This window comes from Jaculus jaculus, chromosome 10 (genome assembly GCF_020740685.1).
Source record: "Jaculus jaculus isolate mJacJac1 chromosome 10, mJacJac1.mat.Y.cur, whole genome shotgun sequence".
Lineage (NCBI taxonomy): Eukaryota > Metazoa > Chordata > Mammalia > Rodentia > Dipodidae > Jaculus > Jaculus jaculus.
This window is the reverse complement of record NC_059111.1, coordinates 6373064-6390705: the sequence shown is the minus strand read 5'-3', so window position 1 is coordinate 6390705 and position 17642 is coordinate 6373064. Positions and strand designations below refer to the sequence as shown.

The window sequence follows — 17642 nt, the reverse complement described above, 5'->3', positions numbered from 1 at the left end:
TTGAGGTAGGGTCTCACTAGCCCAGTATGACCTAGAAAACTCATTATGTGGTCTAAGGTTGGCCTTGAACTCATAGTACCATCAAACCTGGCTTGCTACACTCTTACAGATGCACCAGGTGGTGCATGCATCTGGAGTTCATGTGCAGTGGCAAGAGGCCCTGATGTACCCATTCTCGCTTTCTCTAATCTTGCAAATAATAAAAATATTTTATCAAACAGATATTCCAAGCTGGGTATACTGGCACACACCTTTAATCCAAGTACTCCACAGGCAGAGGCAGGTGGATCTCCTTGACTCTGAGGCCACCCTTAGACTACATTGTAAATTACAGGTCCACCTGGGCTGGAGAGCGAGACCCTACTTCGAAAAAACTAAACAAAAAGGTATTTCATTTTCAAAAGGAAAAAAGATATTTTATGTAGAAAACAGAGCATGACTTTTAGAAGAACAATGTCAAGAGTCTTGAAGCCTTTCCACCTACCATCAAAGGAAGAGCGCCAAGCTGTAAGTGATGGAGTCGAGGAGGGGCGTGGTAATGGGCCAAGTGAGGGTGCAGTGCCCCAGGGGTGTAAGTAGCAGCAGTCACTCCAGCTTCAATTCCCAGCTCCCTGAGAAAGGAAGAGAACACTTCAACTGAATGTCTTTCTTCTAGCCTCCTAATTACCAACAGAAATAGGACAGTATGTTAATATATCCAAAATAATATGAAATTTCTTAACTTACAAAGCTGAGGACCCCCACCCCATAAAGCTTGCTAATTCTAAATTTACTTCAGAAATTAAAGTTTAAAAATATCAGTTTGGGGGCTGGAAAACTGGCTCAGTGGTTAACAGCACACGCAAGGCCTGACAGCCCATGTTCGATGTTCCAGTTCCCAGATAAAGCCGGATGCAAAAAAACGGTGCGCTTTTCTGGAATTTATCTGAAGTGGCAGAAGGTCCTGTCACCTTTCTCTATTTGGAGATAAATAATAAATAAAAGTGTTTCTTTCAAAAACAACAACAAAAAAATCCCAATTTTGTGATCTTAAGGATAAAATCATTTAACTTCACATCTCACAGGAGAGGGACATATGAACAGCTTCCTAAAGTCTCTTCCACTCATGGAGCACACACAGCAGTTTATATTTTTTTGGATTATCTGAATGTTATAAAGGCTCCATGACTTTTGTTTGTTGGATGTTGTCTCTGGGTTCTTGACAAAAAATAAAGGAAAACAAAATTTTAGGAAGAGTAAATTTGGTACATATATCAAAGTCATCACACTCAATTAATCAATTCTTCCAGGTAAGGCAGAGCTATATCAAGAACCTACCTCAAAAAAAAAAAAGGATGTTAATTGTCCCACAATGCATACATGTATCAAAACAGCATATATTACCCAATATATACAAGTTGTATTTGACAATTAAACATGATTTTTTTTTGTTTTGCTTTTATTTTTGAGGTAGGGTTTCACTCTACCCCAGGCTGACCTAGAATTCACTATGTAGTCTCAAGGTAGCCTCAAACTCACAGCGATCCTCCTACCCCTGCCTCCCGAGTGCTAGGATTACAGACATGCCACCACACATGGCAATCATGAAATAATTTTAAAACAATAAAACCAAAAGGCTCTACTCCACTTGAGGAATGAATTTCCCTACACCACAACTCAAGATTGTAGCATTTTCTTCCCAAGGCTCAACCCTCCAGAGTCAATGAGTCAAGGAAACTCAGACCCAAGGAGATAGTTTTGGTTTCCCACACTACCTTTCTACCCTGCTACAGAGGATTTGTTCCCACAGTGCTGCTGAGCACTGGCTAGGAGACAAGCAGGGGCTGGACAGATGGTTTAGTAGTTAAGGTGCTTGCCTACAAAGCTAAAGAACCCACGTTCGATTCCCCAGGACACACAGAAAGCCAGTTGCACAGGTGGTGCATGCATCTGGAGTTTGTTTGCAATGGCTAGAGGCCCTGGTGCACCCATTCCTCTTCCCTCGCTCCCTCCTTCCTCCCCCCTCTCTCTAATAAATAAATAACAATAAAATATTCAGGTGTGGTAGCAAAAAACACCTTCAATCCCAGCACTCAGGAGGCAGAGGTAGGAGGATCCTGTGAGTTCAAGGCTTCCCTGAGACTGCATAGTGAATTCCAGGTCAGCCTGAGCCAGAGCCCACCTCGAAAATCCCCCCAAAAAAATAAATATTAAAAAAGAAAAAAAAGGCAAGCAGAATACTAACCAGGCAGATCTCTCTGGCGCCTGTCGAGGATGTGACGACATAGTTTGAGGCACATGAATGTGATGGCCATGACCATAGTTCGGGTGCATCCTATGTGGATGAGGTGGGGGGCGTTCATGTGCCCGCCTGGAAACACAGAACACAAAAAGACCACTGGAAATAATTGAATAATTGGTTATTTCTTAATGTAGAAAAAAATTCTAGTGTTAATATAATATAAACATCTATAGATTAGTCATTAATATAAAATTAATTTACAGAAATAAGTAAGCAATATAATAAGTAATAAGCATTATACAATCATTAATAAACCAAGAAATAACCTGTTTTTAAATATTTTCATTTGACAGAGAAAGAGGGGGGAGAGAGTAAGAGAATGGGGAGACCAGGGCCTCCAGCCACTGCAAATGAACTCCAGATGCATACACCCTCTTGTGCATCTGGCTTACGTGGGTCCTGGGGAATCAAACATGGGTCCTTTGGCTTTGCAGGCAAGCCCTTTAACTTCTAAGCCATCCCTCCAGCCCCAATAATAACCTTCTCCACAAACTCTTAACTGCTCATTTATCCCAACAATTCTAATTCAAACAGCAACCCAGAAAAAGTCAATTTTAGCATGACTTTGGAACCTTCCACTATTGGCATTTCTACTTGTGAAAAAAATGGGAACTGAATGGAAATAAAACTGTAAGAACCTGCTGGGGGTGGTGGCTCACGCTTTTAATCCCAGCACTTGGGAGGCAGAGGTAGGAGAATCGCTGACGAGTTCAAGGCCGCCCTGAGAATACATAGTCCAGGTCAGCCTGGACCAGAGCGAGACCCTACCTTGAAAATCCAAAATAAATAAATAAATAAATAAATAATAAAAATAAAAAGGAAGATCACCAGGAGTTCAAGGATAGCCTGAGACTTCATAGGAAATTACAGGTCAGCCTGGGATAGAGACCCTACCTCAAAAAAACAAAAACATTGTATGTATGTATATATATTGTATATATGTAAGTACAATGATTGTGATGGGGAGGTAATATGATGGAGAATGGAATTTCAAAGGAGAAAGTGTGTGGGGGGGGATTAACATGGGATTTTTTTTTTTTATAATCATGGAAAATGCTAATAAAAATTAAAACAAAAAAACTTGATCCAGGCATGGTGGCATTTGCCTTTAATCCCAGTCACAGGAGGAAGAGGTAGTTGGACTATCATGAGTTCAAGGCCACCTTGAGACTAAATAGCCTGGGCTAAAGCAAGACCCTACCTCCGGGGGGGGGGGGTGGGGGGGGGCGGGGGCGGAAATCTATAGACACTTAAAACCCCCCAAAAAGTTTCTATGTACAAACAAGTTATTACACATAAACATATAAAGAAACACAACAGAAGCTATTTTGCTATACTCTTATGAAAACATTCAACCATGTCAATGTAAAAAAGAATATTCTGGCAGGACGTAGTGGTGCACGCCTTTAATCTCAGCATTTGGGAGGCAAAGATAGGAGAATTGCCATAAATTCGAGGCTACCCTGTAACTACACAGTGAATTCCAGGTTCAGTCTGGGCTACAGTGAGACCCTACCTTGGGGAAAAAAAAAAAAAAAGAAAATTCTGTTTTTATGACCTTATTGCTATATAGCCCAGGCTGTCTGGAATTCCCACTCCTCTTCCTCCAGCCTCCCAAGTTCTGAAACTATATAAACATAAAGCGTAAACACTACCTCAACTTTTAGAAGCTTGTAACCTTTTGTGTTCTATTCAAAAGGATACATGTAGCTCTGACCACTTGGGAACTTCCAGCTGTGGGTGAGTTTTTCCCTTGGCTGGGCTGCCGGGACTAGCTTGGGGGGGGCACCTGGCCCTTACTCTCCACATGTGGGATCTCCAGGCATGTGGGTACCTTTTCTTGGCTCTGTACTTCCCTCAATAAATATAATAATAATTTTTTAAAATACATGTAAACACATCAAGAAACTAGCATAAAATAAAGACAAAACAAAAAGTTAAGGCTAGCTTGGGACTACAGAATGAGTTCCAGGTCAGCCTGGACTAGAGTGAGACCCTACCCAAAAAAGGGGCGGGGGCGCCTTGGAGAGATGGCTTAGCACTTATGGTGCTTGCCTGTCAAGCCAAAGGACCCAGGTTTAATTTCTCAGGGCCCACATAAGCCAGATGCATAAGGTGGCACATGTGTCTGGAGTTTGTATGCAGTGGTTAGATGTCCTGGCGCACCCATTCTGCCTCTCAAATAAATAAATAAATAATAAAGCTAGGTGTGGTGGCACACACCTTTAATCCCAGCACCTGAGAGGCAGAGGTAGGAGGTTTGCAGTGAGTTCGAGGCCACCCTGAGACTAGAGAGTGAGTTCCAGGTCAGCTTGGGCTAGAGTAAGACCCTACATTTAAAAACCAAAATAAATAAACAAACAAACATTTTTTTACAACCCTAAGGCTAATCCCAACATATGCGTGCCTGAGGCAGGAAGACTGCCATGAATTTATGGGCCAGTTTGGGCTACAGTGAGTCCAAGTCAGACAGGGTTGGAGGGAGACCCTGCCTCAAAAAAATAAGAAGAAGAAAGTAAAAGGCTGACACGTACGTGGGGTGCTGCATCATCCTCCTCCTCTGCACCTCCATCCTCTGCATCACTTCGTGTGGGTGCAGCCTCTGGGCAGGAGGAGCCGGGGCTGGAATATGGTGTGAGATTGGCTGGTGAGGAGGAGGAAGGTGCTGAGGGATGGGGGCAGCTGTACTGCCTAAATGCGTTGGGGGTGGGGGAGCCACAGGATGCGACGGTGCATGAGAAGAGATCTGAGAGTGGAAGGCGTGCACAGGATGGGGAATGACGTAATCCACTTGAGGCGGAGGCGGAGCCTGAGAAGGCGGGTTCCCGTGGGCGTGAGGGCAAGTGGAGGCTTGATGGTGAAGTGGTCTTGTCAAAGAAGCATCTGTAAGAAGACGTGTACGTCAGTACAGGCAACTTTACTTCAGTCACAGCAACAACGTACTACACAACAAGATAACATAAACATCCATGCACATTATTCCTACTGTTCATGCCATTTCACATACATGCCATGTATATGCATACACCCCCAACTCTGGCAATAAAACTCATAAGTAAATATGTGTCAAAAGAATAATTTAAATTCAGATCTGTTAACAATATCCCCTTCTGAAAGGTTGACAGAATGAACAGTACAAAAGTTTGCATTAGTACCCTTACGTAATTACCAATTTTTAAGAAAAATGTAAATCTATGAATATTCACTAACTGTGTAGATTTCTTCTCAGAATGATCTATTTGTATTCTTTCCCTATTGTGTTAATCACCATTTTACTATTGATTTACAAGTAGTTTGCATGTGTGTCATTGTGCTATAAAATAGTGTAAATATTTTTCCAAATCATTTTTTTTTTGTTTCTGTTGTTTATTTTTTGAAGCAGGGTTCCACTCTAGCCCAGTCTGACATGAAACTCATTCCGTAGCCTAAGCTGGCCCACTGCAATTCTTCCTCTGCTTTCCGAGTGCCAGGATTAAAGACGTTAATTAGGACACCCGGCCACGGCTTGAGTCCCTTACAGCTTACCTTGTAAAGCCATCAAAGTTATACCTAGGGGTGTGGTCAGTACACACTCCATTCTATCTGAGAACACAAGTTGAATTTTCTTTTAAAACCAGTGAATTGCAACTAAGCATCTAATGCCGGACATATCATTATTTCAATCTTTGCCCAAGGGAAAAATTCCACCTCACTAGGCAACAGCCTTAGTCTGCTGTAGAGCTACAGTCATTGACTAGCTTTCATTAGCAGGACAACCATGATGCCACTATGGCTCAGCAGTGACATCAGACTGTAACTCAGTTATAGTCTATAACATGGTTTCCTAAGGAGCCTTATTAGAATGTACCTAAAGGAAACCATCAGGAAATGCAATACATGTTGAAGTTTACAATTTTGAGCACTATCCCCTTTGGTAAAAAGCAATTTTCTAAAAGAGAGTGTGCGTGTGTGCGTGTGTGTGTGTGTGTGTGTGTGTGTGTGTGTGTGTGTGTGTTTTACTCATTTGTGAGGAGAGAGAGCTGCACCAGGGCCTCTTGCCACTGCAAACAAACGCCAGATGCATGCACCATACTATGCATATGGTTTGACATGGGAACTGGGAAACTGACCCCTGCTGGCATCCCAGCCCATAAAAGGTGTAGTTAAAAATTTTTTATTTTTCAAAGTAGGGTTTCACTCTAGGCCAGGCTGACCTGAAACTCACTATGGAGTCTCAGGGTAGCCTCAAACTCATGGTGATCCTCCTACCTCTGTCTCCCAAAAGTGCTGGGATTAAAGTTGTGTGCCACCACGCCTGGCTCCAGTAATATTTTATTTATTTATATTTGAGACAGTGAGAGAAAAAAGCAAAGAGAGAGAATGGGCATTTTCTCTAATTTATTTTTATTCATTTATTAGAGCTTGAGACAAGGGGAGGAAGGGGGGGAGAGGGAGGGGGGAGGGAGGGAGGGAGGGAGGGAGGGAGGGAGGGAGGGAGGGAGGGAGGGAGGGAGGGGATGATGCCCATTACCTCTTGTACCTTTCTTCTCACTGCTTGCAAATAGATAAATATTTGGTTGGAGAGAAGAAAAAAAAAAAAAAAAAAACGGGGCTGGAAGAATGGCACAGCAGTTAAGGCATTTGCGTGCAAAGCCAAAGGACCCTGGTTCAATTCCCCAAGGCCCATGTTAGCCAGATGCACAAGGGGGTGCATGCATCTGGAGTTTGTTTGCAATGGCAGGAGGCCCTAGCAAGCCCATTCTCTTTCTCTCAAATAAATAAACAAAACACCACGCATGGTGACACAAACCTTTAATCCCAGCACCCAGGAGGCAGAGGGAGGAGGACTGCCATGAGTTCAAGGCCACTAAGACTACACAGTGAATTCCAGGTCAGCCTGGGCTAGAGTGAGACTCTACCTCGAAAAAAAAGAAAAAAAGAAAAAAAAAAGAAAAGGGCATGTTCTTAAGAATCTAAGGTTCCATTCCACATACCACACACTCAAGTTCATAATCACTGATGAGAAGACCACGCCCCTCTCAAGCTGGGTAGCTCAGTACTACAGCCTCTCAAGTAGGGTTAATGACAGGCAGCGTCACAGAGGAGCTTGCCGTCTGTCACAGCCTCTAGCTTTATGCATGAAGTTTATACTCACACGGGGGTGGCATGTAGTGCCGACATGATGAGAGGGAGGGCTGCGGAGGAGGCTGCGGCTGGGGCTGCGCAACCATGCTGGATCCATAACCCTCTAGTGCTAAGGGCTGGCTCGGGGCAGCGGCGGCAGCCTGATGGCCAAAGATGGCAGCTCGGGAAGAAGAAACAGGGCAGCAGGGATCAAATGCAGAAGCTCCGTGAAAACCACCATTTCCATGGCTTCTGACAGCGCTGTTGCTCAGATCCACGGGCAGTGCCTGCTGTGTAAAGAGGAGCCAAAGCTGATCTTTCTAAGCTTCTCGAGAGGTTCCTAATGCAACTGATAAAAATCAACCTTAAAAGCAGTAGAAAATGGTCATGCTCAGTATAGAGACATATAAAACAGAGAAAGATTGTAAAGCTTGGATTTCAAATTTTTCACCTAAACTTTAAAAATCAAGATAAGGACTAGAGAGATGGCTCAGCAGTTGAGGCACTTGCCTGTACCATCTAAAGACCCACATTTGACTCCCCAGATCTCGCATAAGCCAAAAACACAATGTGGCAAGTGAACAAGGTCACACGTCACAAGGTGGCACATGCCTCTGGAGCTGCAGTGGCTGAAGACCCTTGCACGCCATTCAAAAGGTCAGACTGCTGAGCTTCCCTCAAAACAAGAAAAGATCACCAGGGGCTAGAGAAATGGCTTAGCAGTTAAGGGCGCTTGTCTGCAAAAGCCAAAGAACCCAGGTTCGGTTCTCCAGAAACCACGTAAGCTAGATGCACAAGGAGCACATGCATCTGAAGTTCATTTGCAGTGGCTAGAGGCCCTGGCATGCCCATTCTGTGTCTGCCTCTCTCTCCTCTCTCTCTCTCTCTCTCTCTCTCTCTCTCCTTACAAATAAATAAAAAATAAATTAAAAAGATCAACCAAGATGGACAAACATTTAACATATTATTTTATCTAATCTTACATTACCTATATCTAGGAAAGAGACAAACAGATTTCAAATGATACATATTTACTGCTGTACCTCAAAAGTCAATAACAACTTAGGATATCTTAATTTTATTTATTTGAGAGAGAGGTAGATGGGGGTAGGTAGATAGGCACAGAAGTGCCTCTGGGCACTACAAATGAAATCCAGATGCATGCTCCACCTCCTGCATCCGGCTTTATGTGAGTACTGAGGAACTGAACCAGGGTCCTCTGGTTCTACAGGCAAGTACCCTAACATCTAAGGCATCTGTCCAACCCAAATTAAGGATGTTTAAGAAAGTAATCACCACACTTTTGAAAAACTCTAGGTAAAAAAAAACTGTCCAAAATTTATAAAAGTCTTACAACAAACATTCAATTTAAATCCTAATAATGCAAACAAATTTACATTATGTTTTTAAAATATTTTTATTTATTCAGAGAGAAGAATGGGCATGCCAGGGCCTCCAGGCACAGCAAACAAACTCCAGACACATGCACAACCTTATGCATCTGGCTTACATGGGTCCTGGGGAATTGAACTTTGCAGACAAATGCCTTACTTAATTACTAAGCCATCTCTCTAGCCCAAATTCACATTTTTTTTGTTAGATAAGATAGGGTTTATTCAGAGTAGTATGGTCATAGAGCCAAGAGTTACTAAAAAAACTTGCTGGGGCTGGAGAGATGGTTCAGAGGTTAAGATGCTTGCCTGCAAAGCCTAACAACTCAGGTCTGATTGCCCAGTACCCATATAAAGCCAGGTGCACAAGGTAGCACATGCGTCTGGAGTTCATTAAAGAGGCTAGAGGCCTGGCACGTCCCTTCTCTCTTTTTCTTTCTATCTGCCTCTCTGTTTCTCTCATAACAAAAATATTAAAATACATAAATAAAATAAAGAAAAAAACACTTGCTAAGTCAGGAAATTGAATCAACTGCTCCAAGATCATAGAATTGTCCCCATGCAGGATTAAGCAGTAGGGCAGAGAATGGTAATCACATCCCTTGAATGATTTGGGGAGTCCTGGATAAGATCTCCATACTTGTCATTTGCTTTATGTCCTTAATATTTTAATAATAATAATTTCTTTCTTTCTTTCTTTTCTTTTTTTGGTTCTTCGAGGTAGGGTCTCACCCTAGCCCAGGCTGACCTACAATTCACTATGTGGTCTCAGGCTGGCTTTTAAGTATTTATTTTATTTTTATTTCTTTGAAAGAGAGAGAGTACATTATTTTTAAATATTTTATTTATTTATTTTTATTTGAGAGAGAGAATGAATGGGCACGCCAGAGCCTCCAGACGCATGCATCCCCTTGTGGATCTGGCTAACATAGGTCCTGGGGAATCGAACCTGTGTCCTTTGGCTTTGCAGGCAAACACTTTAGGAGCTAAGCCATCCCTCCAGCCCTACATTTTTTTAATAGTTTATTTTTATTTCTTTATTTGCAAGCAGAGAGAGAGAGCAGAGAGCGCATGCGCCCACTGTGCATCTGGCTTGCGTGGGTGCTGGGGAATCAAATCTGGGTCCTTTGGCTTTGCAGGCAAACACCTTAACCACTAAGGCATCTCTCTAGCCCCTACATTATTTTTTAAAAAACCAAAAATCTCTCAAGATTTGTGCTAAATCATGAATTTGTTTCCTTTTATTAGAAATATGATTTGGAGGCTGGAAGGATATCTTAGCAGTTAAGATGCTCATCTGAAAAGCCAAAGGACTCATGTTAGATTTCCCAGGACCCATGTAAGTCAGATGCACGAGGTGGCGCATACATCTGGAATTCATTTGCAATGGCTGGAGGCCCTGGCATGCCCATTCTCTTCCTTTTTCACACACTCTCTATTTCTCTGTAAGATAAATAAAAATAATAAAATACTAGAAATATGACTTGGGAACCTGGTTTGGTAGGGCACACCTTTATTCGCAGTACTCAGAGGAGGCATGGGTAGGAGAATTGCCATGAGTTCCAGGCCAGCCTGACATAACATAGTGAACCCAGGTAAACATCAGCTAAAACAAGACCCTACCACAAAAAAAAAAACAAAAATCAAAAGAAAAGGAAAAAAAAAAAAAAGATTTGAGGGACAGCTTATATCTTCTCCACATGTTTTGTTTGGTTTATGGTCCTGAGAGAATCTCACTTCATACTACACTGACCATGAAACTAAAAACTCCTGTCTTCACCTCCATTCAAAAGTCCTAAGCAGGCCAGGCGTAGTGGTGCACGCCTTTAATCCCAGCACTTGGGAGGCAGAGGTAGGAGGATCACTGTGAGTTTGAGAGCATCCTGAGACTCCATAGTGAATTCCAGGTCAGCCTGTGGCTAGAGTGAGACCCTACCTTGAAAAACCAAAAAACAAAAAAAAAGTCCTAAGCAGCCAGCCATAGTTACGCTCACCTTCAATCCCAGCATTCGGGAAGCAGAGGCAGGAGGATCATCCTGATTCAAGGCCACCCTACGACTATACAGTGAATTCCAGGTCAGCCTGGGCTAGAGTAAAAACCCTACCTCACAAAAAATAAAATGAAGTCCTAAGGAGAGCAGGGCACGGCAGTGCACACCTTTAATCCCAGCACTCGGGAGGCAGAGGTACGAGGATAGCTGTGAGTTCAAGGCCACCCTGAGACTACTACTACTACTACTAGGTCAGCCTGGACTAGAATGAGATCCTACTTCGAAAAACCTTTAAAAAAAGGGGGCAGCTAGAGATGGCTTAGCAGTTAAAAGGCACTTGACTACAAAGCCAAAGGACCTAGGATCGATACCCCAGGACCCACGTAAAGCCAGATGCACAAGGTGGCACATGCATCTAGAGTGCACTTGCAGTGGCTAGAGGCCCTAGTCCACCCATTTTTTTTTTTTCCCTAAAAGTCCTAAGTAGGCCAGGTGTGGTGGTGCACACCTTTAATCCAAGCACTTGGGAGGCAGAAGTAGGATAATAGCCACAAATTCAAGCCACTCTGAGTTTACATAGTGAATTCCAGGTCAGTCTGGGTTAAACTGAGACCCCACCTCAAAAAACAGAAGTATAAGCCAAGTGGCATGGTGCACGCCTTTAATCCTAGCACTCAGGAGGCAGAGGTAGGATTGCCATGAGTTCTAGGTCAGCCTGGACTATAGAAAAACCCTACCTCAAAAAAATAATAATAAATAAATCCTGGGATGAAGTGATGGCTCAGTAGTTAACAGTGCTTGCTGATTAAACCTAACAACTCGAATTGGATTCCCCAGTAACCACTTAAAAGCCAGATGCCCTAAGTAGCACATGTGTCTGATGTTTACAGCAGCTAGAGGGCCTAGCACACCCATTCATTCATTCCCTCTCTCCTTAGTGTGGTGGTGTACACCTTTAATCCCTTGGGAGACAGAGGTATGAGGATTTCCGTGAGTTCAAAGACAGCCTGAGACTACATAGCAAGTTTCAGATCCATCTGGGCTAGAGTCCCTACCTTAAAAAAAATAAAGTCACCCAGGCCGGGCTGGAGAAGATGACTTAGTGGTTAAGGTGTTTGCCTGCAAAGCTAAAGGACCCTGGTTCGATTCCCCAATACCCATGTAAGCCAGATGTACAAGGAGGAACATGCATCTGGAGTTCATTTACAGTGGCTGGAGGCCCTGGCACTCCCATATTCCCATATTCATTCATATTCTCTCCCTCCCTCTCCCTCTCCCTCTTCCTCTTTCCCTCTCTCTCTCAAATAAATAAATAAAATATATTAAAAGGAAAAATCACCCAGGACAGGCATGGTGGTGCACACCTTCAATCCCAGCACTCAGGACTCAGAGATAGGAAGATCACCCTGAGTTTGAGGATACCCTGAGACTACATAGTGAATTCCAGATTGGCCTGGGCTACAGTGAAACCCTACCTTGAAAAACCAATAAATAAATAAATAAATAAATAAACAAACAAACAGCAAAAAAATAAAAATCCTAAGTAGAATTCTTTCATCTTTTCATCATACTGTAGAGTAGATAATAAACAAGAATTGTTTTTTTTTCCCCCGCAATGTAAAGTCTGACTCTAATCCAGCCAGACCTAGAACTCACTCAGTAGCTTCAGGCTGGCCTTAAACTACCGGTGATCCTCCTATATCTGCCTCCAGAGTGCTGGGGATAAAGGTAAAGTATTGCTTTTTTTGTTTGTTTTTATTGACAATTTTCATAATTATGGGCATTAATGGTGAAGGATTGCTTTTTCATTAAAGTAATTTAAATGCATATCTGTGACTTAGGTTTACCATAACTGTGGTCTTCAAAATGTAACTAGTGAAATAAAAAGATTGGGCCAGGGATGGTAGAACAAGCCTGTCATTTGAGCACTTGGGATGTGAAGGTAAGAAGATCACAACTTCAAGGCTACATAGCCAGATACTGGGGGAGGGGCATGAATATTAAGATTTAATGTTGCATATAGAATTATATACACAAACACTGGAATTAAAGGAATAAGAGATAAAGAAAACTAAGGCAATGATTTATCAGAGATCTAGCAGTCCTGAGAACATAGTGGCCTTTCTACTTTCAATGGGCTCCATACTCAAAGGGATAATTGAAATAAAATTTTAAAAGGCTCTACATGTCAAAGTATGTGAAGGAGCTCTTCTATAGGTGGCTATGGTCAAGTATATAGCCTATATACGTAAAGTTCAAGAATAATACTGCCTGGGGAAATGGCTTAGCGGTTAAGGTGTTTGCCTGTGAAACCTAAGGACGCCAGTTCAATTCCCCAGGACCCACATAAGCCAGACACACAAGGGGGTACATGCATCTGGAGTTCATTTGAGTGGCTGAAGGCTCTGGTGTGTCCATTCTGTCTTTCTCTCTGCTTCTTCCTCTCTCTCAAATAAATAAAACATTTACAAAAAAAGAAAGAAAGAAAAAAGAGTAATACTGCCAATCAGGGCAGGTGTGGTGACACCTTTAATCCCAGCACCCCCAAGCAGAGTTAAGAGGACTGTCATGAGTTTGAGGCCACCTTGAGACTCATAGTAAGTTCCAGGTCAGCCAGCCTGAGCTAGCACAAGACCCTACCTCAGAAAACCAAAAGAATATAATAATAATACTGCCAATTGATTTCAATAGCTCGAATCCATTCTTACTTCCCTACTCCTTACACGAAATTAGAGATCAGAGTATAGTATCAGTATCTCAACAAAGACCAAGTTCAGTCATCAACAGCACTTTCCAGAGACACTGAGGACATAGTTCACCAGAACAGAACTGGCCTGGGTTACACAAGGTTAGGGTGGGGAAGGTATAAAGGAGTAAGCCATCAAGGTCCTGCACTCCACAGAATCAGCCAGCTACAGCCATTCTGGCCAGCCTCATTTCACCATCCGGCGCAAGCTCACGCGCATCCCCAGACACCTACACAGCCATGCCTCCTCAACCTGGCCATCTGCTTCAGCTTTTCCTCAGCTTCTTGAAGCAAAATAACACTACCTCATGAGGACATGGCCAATCTCTCATTGGTCTACAAAAACCTCAAATTTACTTCAAAACCTCACTCTGGGGCTGGAGGGATAGCTTAGCTGTTAAGGTGTTTGCCTGCAAAGCCAATGGATCCAAGTTTAAGTCCCCAAGACCCACATTAGCCAGATGCACAAGGGGGGCACACATCTAGGGTTCATTTGCAGTGGCTGGAGACCCTGGCACACTCATTCTCTCTCTCCCTCTTTCTCTGTCAAACAAACAAATAAACATAATTTTTTAAAAAAACTCACTCTGCTCACTATCTAGACCATTAACTCCAGTGTGGTAGCTTACTAAGTTTTTTATTTATTTACTTAAATAGAGAGAAGCAGAGAGAAAGCATAGGCATGTCAGAGCCTCCAGCCACTGCAAACGAACTCCAGATGCATGCGCCCCTTGTGCATCTTGCTAACGTGGGTCCTGGGGGAATCAAACCTGGGTCCGCTGGCTTTGCTAAGCCATCCCTCCAGCCCTAGGTTTTATTTGTAATCCAAATACTTCTTATTCAAAACTGGATAAATAGGTTATACTTTAGAGTAACCAGAACTGGGAAAGGTATTACACCTCTGATTAACTGATTCAGTCGAAATACACAACTACCTCTTAAACCAGCTGGGTTGTCTACCAGTTTAATCACAGGCCACCCTGCTTCTTAATGACTTCTTAATGACTCTTCAGTCAAAGTGGTAGGCAGACAGAGCCACCTACTCATCTTCCTGTACAGTTTTCTTTAATTGAGAGAGAGAGAGAAAGGCAGAGAGACAGAAAGAAAGAATGGGTGTGATAGGGCCTTCAGCTGCTAAAAAAAAAAAAATCCACATACATGTGCCACCTTGTACATCGGGCTTATGTGGGTCCTGGGGTACTGAACCTGAGTCATTTGGCTTTGCAGTCAAATGCTTAACCGCTATACCATCCCTCCAGTCCTCCGTGCACCCCGCCTCCCCGCTTTTAGGTAGGGTCTCACTCTAGCCCAGGCTGACCTGGAACTCACTCTGTAGTCCCAGGCTAAATTTGAATTTTTTTGTTTTTATTTATGAGAGAGAGAAAGAGAGACACAGAATTGGGATGCCAGGGACATAGCCACTGCAAAACTACTGCAGATGTGAACGCTACCTTGTGCTTATGCATCAGCTGCTGCATCTGGCATGTATGGGTTCTGAGGAGTTGAACCTGGACCCTCAGGGTTTGCAAGCAAGCGCCTTAGCACCTAACCCATCTCTCCAGCCCGTTGTTGTTGTTGTTGTTTTGTTTGTCTTGCTGGTCTTGCTCAAGCCCAAGTTGGCCAGGAACTTACTATGTAGTCTCAGGGTGGTCTTGAACTCCCAGCAATAGTCCAAGTCTTCCTCCCAAGTGCTGGGGTTAAAGGTGGGCTCCACCACACTGGGTTCTTCCTGTACTTCCTTAGCTTCTCTTTCAACCCAACTAATAAAAGGCTGGCACCTGCCATAGCAAGGCTTCCTCCAGCTCACTGTGGCTTTTTTTGATGCTACCTCAGTGCCAAGACATAGAACAATTCAGAAAATTAACACCTTAGACTGTTTCTAAAACCAAACCTGTCATCAAAACCTTGTACCATAGCCGGGCGTGGTGGTACACGCCTTTAATCCCAGCACTTGGGAGGCAGAGGTAGGAGGAGCTCCATGAGTTCGAGGCCACCCTGAGACTTGAGAGTGAATTTCCAGGTCAGCCTGGGCTAGAGTGAGACCCTACCTCAGGGGGAAAAAATAACAATAATAACCTTATACCAAATCCTTTCAATTTCCCTCCTGAAAAGAGTATACCTCCGGGTGCATGTGTGTGTAGTTCTATGTACTGGGGCACATGGGCCATAGCATGCACGTGGAAGTTAAGAAGACCATGCTGGGTGTCACTCTCCACCTCCTCTTGTCTGGCCCACAGGCTTTGGAATTCTCCTAACTGTACCTCCACAGGCACAGGCTCACTGAGGTTAAAGATCTGTATCCCAGCCGGGCGTGGTGGCACACACCTTTAATCCCAGCACTCAGGATGCAGAAGTAGGAGGATTACCATGAGTTTGAGGCCACCCAGAGGCTACACAATGAATTCTAGGTCAGCCTGGACTACAGGTGAAACCCTACCTGTAAAAAAGAAGATGTGTGCCCCCACTGTATCTGCCTTTGCATGGGCTCTAGGAACCTTTGAACGCACAGATGGAGTTTTTAAAGAAACATCTCTCCTCCTCCATTTCTTTAACTGGTAAGACCCAAAAGGACAGCCACCAAGATTCTGAGATGAAACAAATGCTTTATGAAAGAAAGGTTAAGGAATACAGAGAGAAATCTGTGGGAATGTTCTTTTTGACTTTCTTCCGTATTATGTCAAAATTACAATTCTCCCCCAAAAAGAGCAGCTTTTAATTTTTAAAGCCTGAAACTGGCAAGCTGTTCTCAGCATCATCACTGCATGCTGACACACTAATCTAACAGCATCTGACACTGGTTCCCCTTTACAAGTTACAAACCAATTTACTTAGTTATAATTTCTTGCTGTCATTTCAATCTCTCATGTTGAAACTTTACAATAGGTGTGCATCTGAGGAGCTGTTTCTAGATGAATGGAGCACACTGAGCTCTAGAGTGGCACAGAGGAAGGACAGCGTCAGCACTATATGAAATCAAATTTCAAAGATCAGATTCATCTATACTTCACTGAAAACATCAAATCATTCCAGAAGAAAAGAACTGATTCTTACATTAAATATCATGTCAAGGGGCTGGGGAAGTGGCTTAGCGGTTAAGGTGCTTGCCTACAAAGCCTAAGGATCCTGGTTCAATTCCTCAGGACCCACGTTAGGGGGCACATGAAGCTGGAGTTCGTTTGCAGGGACTATAGGCCCTGGTGCGCCCATTCTCTCTCTCTATCTGCCTCTTCCTCTCTCTTTCTCCAAAATAAATGAGTATTTTTCGAAATATTAAAAATAGGACTGGAGAGATGACTCAGCAGTTAAGGCTCTTGCCTGCGAAGGCTAAGGACCAAGGTTTGATTCCCCAGTACCCACAGAAGCCAGATGCACAAGCATGGCACATGCATCTGGAGTTCATTTGCGGTGGCTGGATGCCCTGGCACACCCATTCTGACTATCTGCTTCTTTCTATCTCTCTGTCTCTCAAATACATAAATAAAACAAAAATATTAAAAATATCATGTCAGCTTCTCTACATCATTGTTCCTCTTTTCATAATTTGCACTAATTAGCCATCTAAAAAAACTCTGAAGATTTCATTTGTTTTTCAAATCACAGATCACTAAATTAGGCCATTTTGCATGCAAGAATATGATTTGGTTTATAAAACACTTCCCCCTCCTTCTGAAGGTACAATTAGGAGAGAACAAAGGAGCTCATTAAATCCACATACCTGGTCATGGTAGCTGGAGCCAGCACTACTGTTTGCTCCACAAGGCGCTTGGACTTGCGGAGGTCTTTCCACAGGGCAGGGCAGATCGCTAAAGGAAGGAGACACTGGGACGGCTGGATGGGGAGTGTGGTGGTGGTGGTGGTGGTGTTGAAAATGGTGACTGTGCTGCTGAAAGCAACTTGAGTGTGGGTGTCCCAATGTATGGTGGGTCTGTGCTGACCCTCCACATGGCGAGTGCTGAGGACAGCAGGAAGGTAACCTTGGCATTGCAGGAGGGCCAGCTTCTGCTACAGCACTAGACACTGTTCTCCTCGAATCATCTTAAAACAGAAGCAAGCATAAAATCAAACAGCACTGAAAATAAGTATTGTGTATTAATCTTTGCAAATAAGAATTTGATTGAGCCGGGAGTGGT

The 17642-nt window shown here is 43.3% G+C and overlaps 1 protein-coding gene across 1 annotated transcript in view; it reads right to left on the bottom strand.

Annotated features, from left to right (window-relative positions):
• The window catches only part of Rnf111 (ring finger protein 111), a 47324-nt gene that overhangs the window by 12229 nt on the left and 17453 nt on the right, over window positions 1-17642 (bottom strand). Inside the window, 5 exon segments of the mRNA XM_004662504.3 lie at window positions 485-611; window positions 2225-2350; window positions 4816-5164; window positions 7416-7674; window positions 17228-17547. Of these exon segments, the coding sequence (XP_004662561.3) occupies window positions 485-611; window positions 2225-2350; window positions 4816-5164; window positions 7416-7674; window positions 17228-17547 (1181 nt within the window).